Source organism: Penaeus monodon, chromosome 33 (genome assembly GCF_015228065.2).
Source record: "Penaeus monodon isolate SGIC_2016 chromosome 33, NSTDA_Pmon_1, whole genome shotgun sequence".
Taxonomy (NCBI): Eukaryota; Metazoa; Arthropoda; class Malacostraca; order Decapoda; family Penaeidae; genus Penaeus; species Penaeus monodon.
This window is the reverse complement of record NC_051418.1, coordinates 11,811,490-11,811,752: the sequence shown is the minus strand read 5'-3', so window position 1 is coordinate 11,811,752 and position 263 is coordinate 11,811,490. Positions and strand designations below refer to the sequence as shown.

Genomic DNA, 263 nt, shown 5'->3' with positions numbered 1-263 from the left:
TACCGGAGCAACACAAGTTCGGACACCAGGGATCCTCGTTCTTCTCGTTCTGGGTTCCAACAAGACAAAGACTTTAGAAGTGGTGAGTTCTGCATTGTGTTTTGAATTACATTGTAATCTTCTCTCATCTCTCTGTTTCTTTAAATTTGATCATACATTTATATAGTTGGTGTATGTATATTGTGTGTTGTATATTCAGTTGTGGATCTGAGGTCAGTTATTCTGACATTATTTAGCTGTTGCTCTGCTGTTTCAGGATATGG

The 263-nt window shown here is 38.0% G+C and overlaps 1 protein-coding gene across 1 annotated transcript in view; it reads left to right on the top strand.

Annotated features, from left to right (window-relative positions):
* The window catches only part of LOC119594040 (cleavage stimulation factor subunit 2-like), a gene marked incomplete in the record, with an annotated part of 17,186 nt that overhangs the window by 14,395 nt on the left and 2,528 nt on the right, over positions 1–263 (top strand). Inside the window, 1 exon segment of the mRNA XM_037943068.1 lies at positions 1–82. Coding sequence (XP_037798996.1) covers positions 1–82 — 82 coding nt within the window.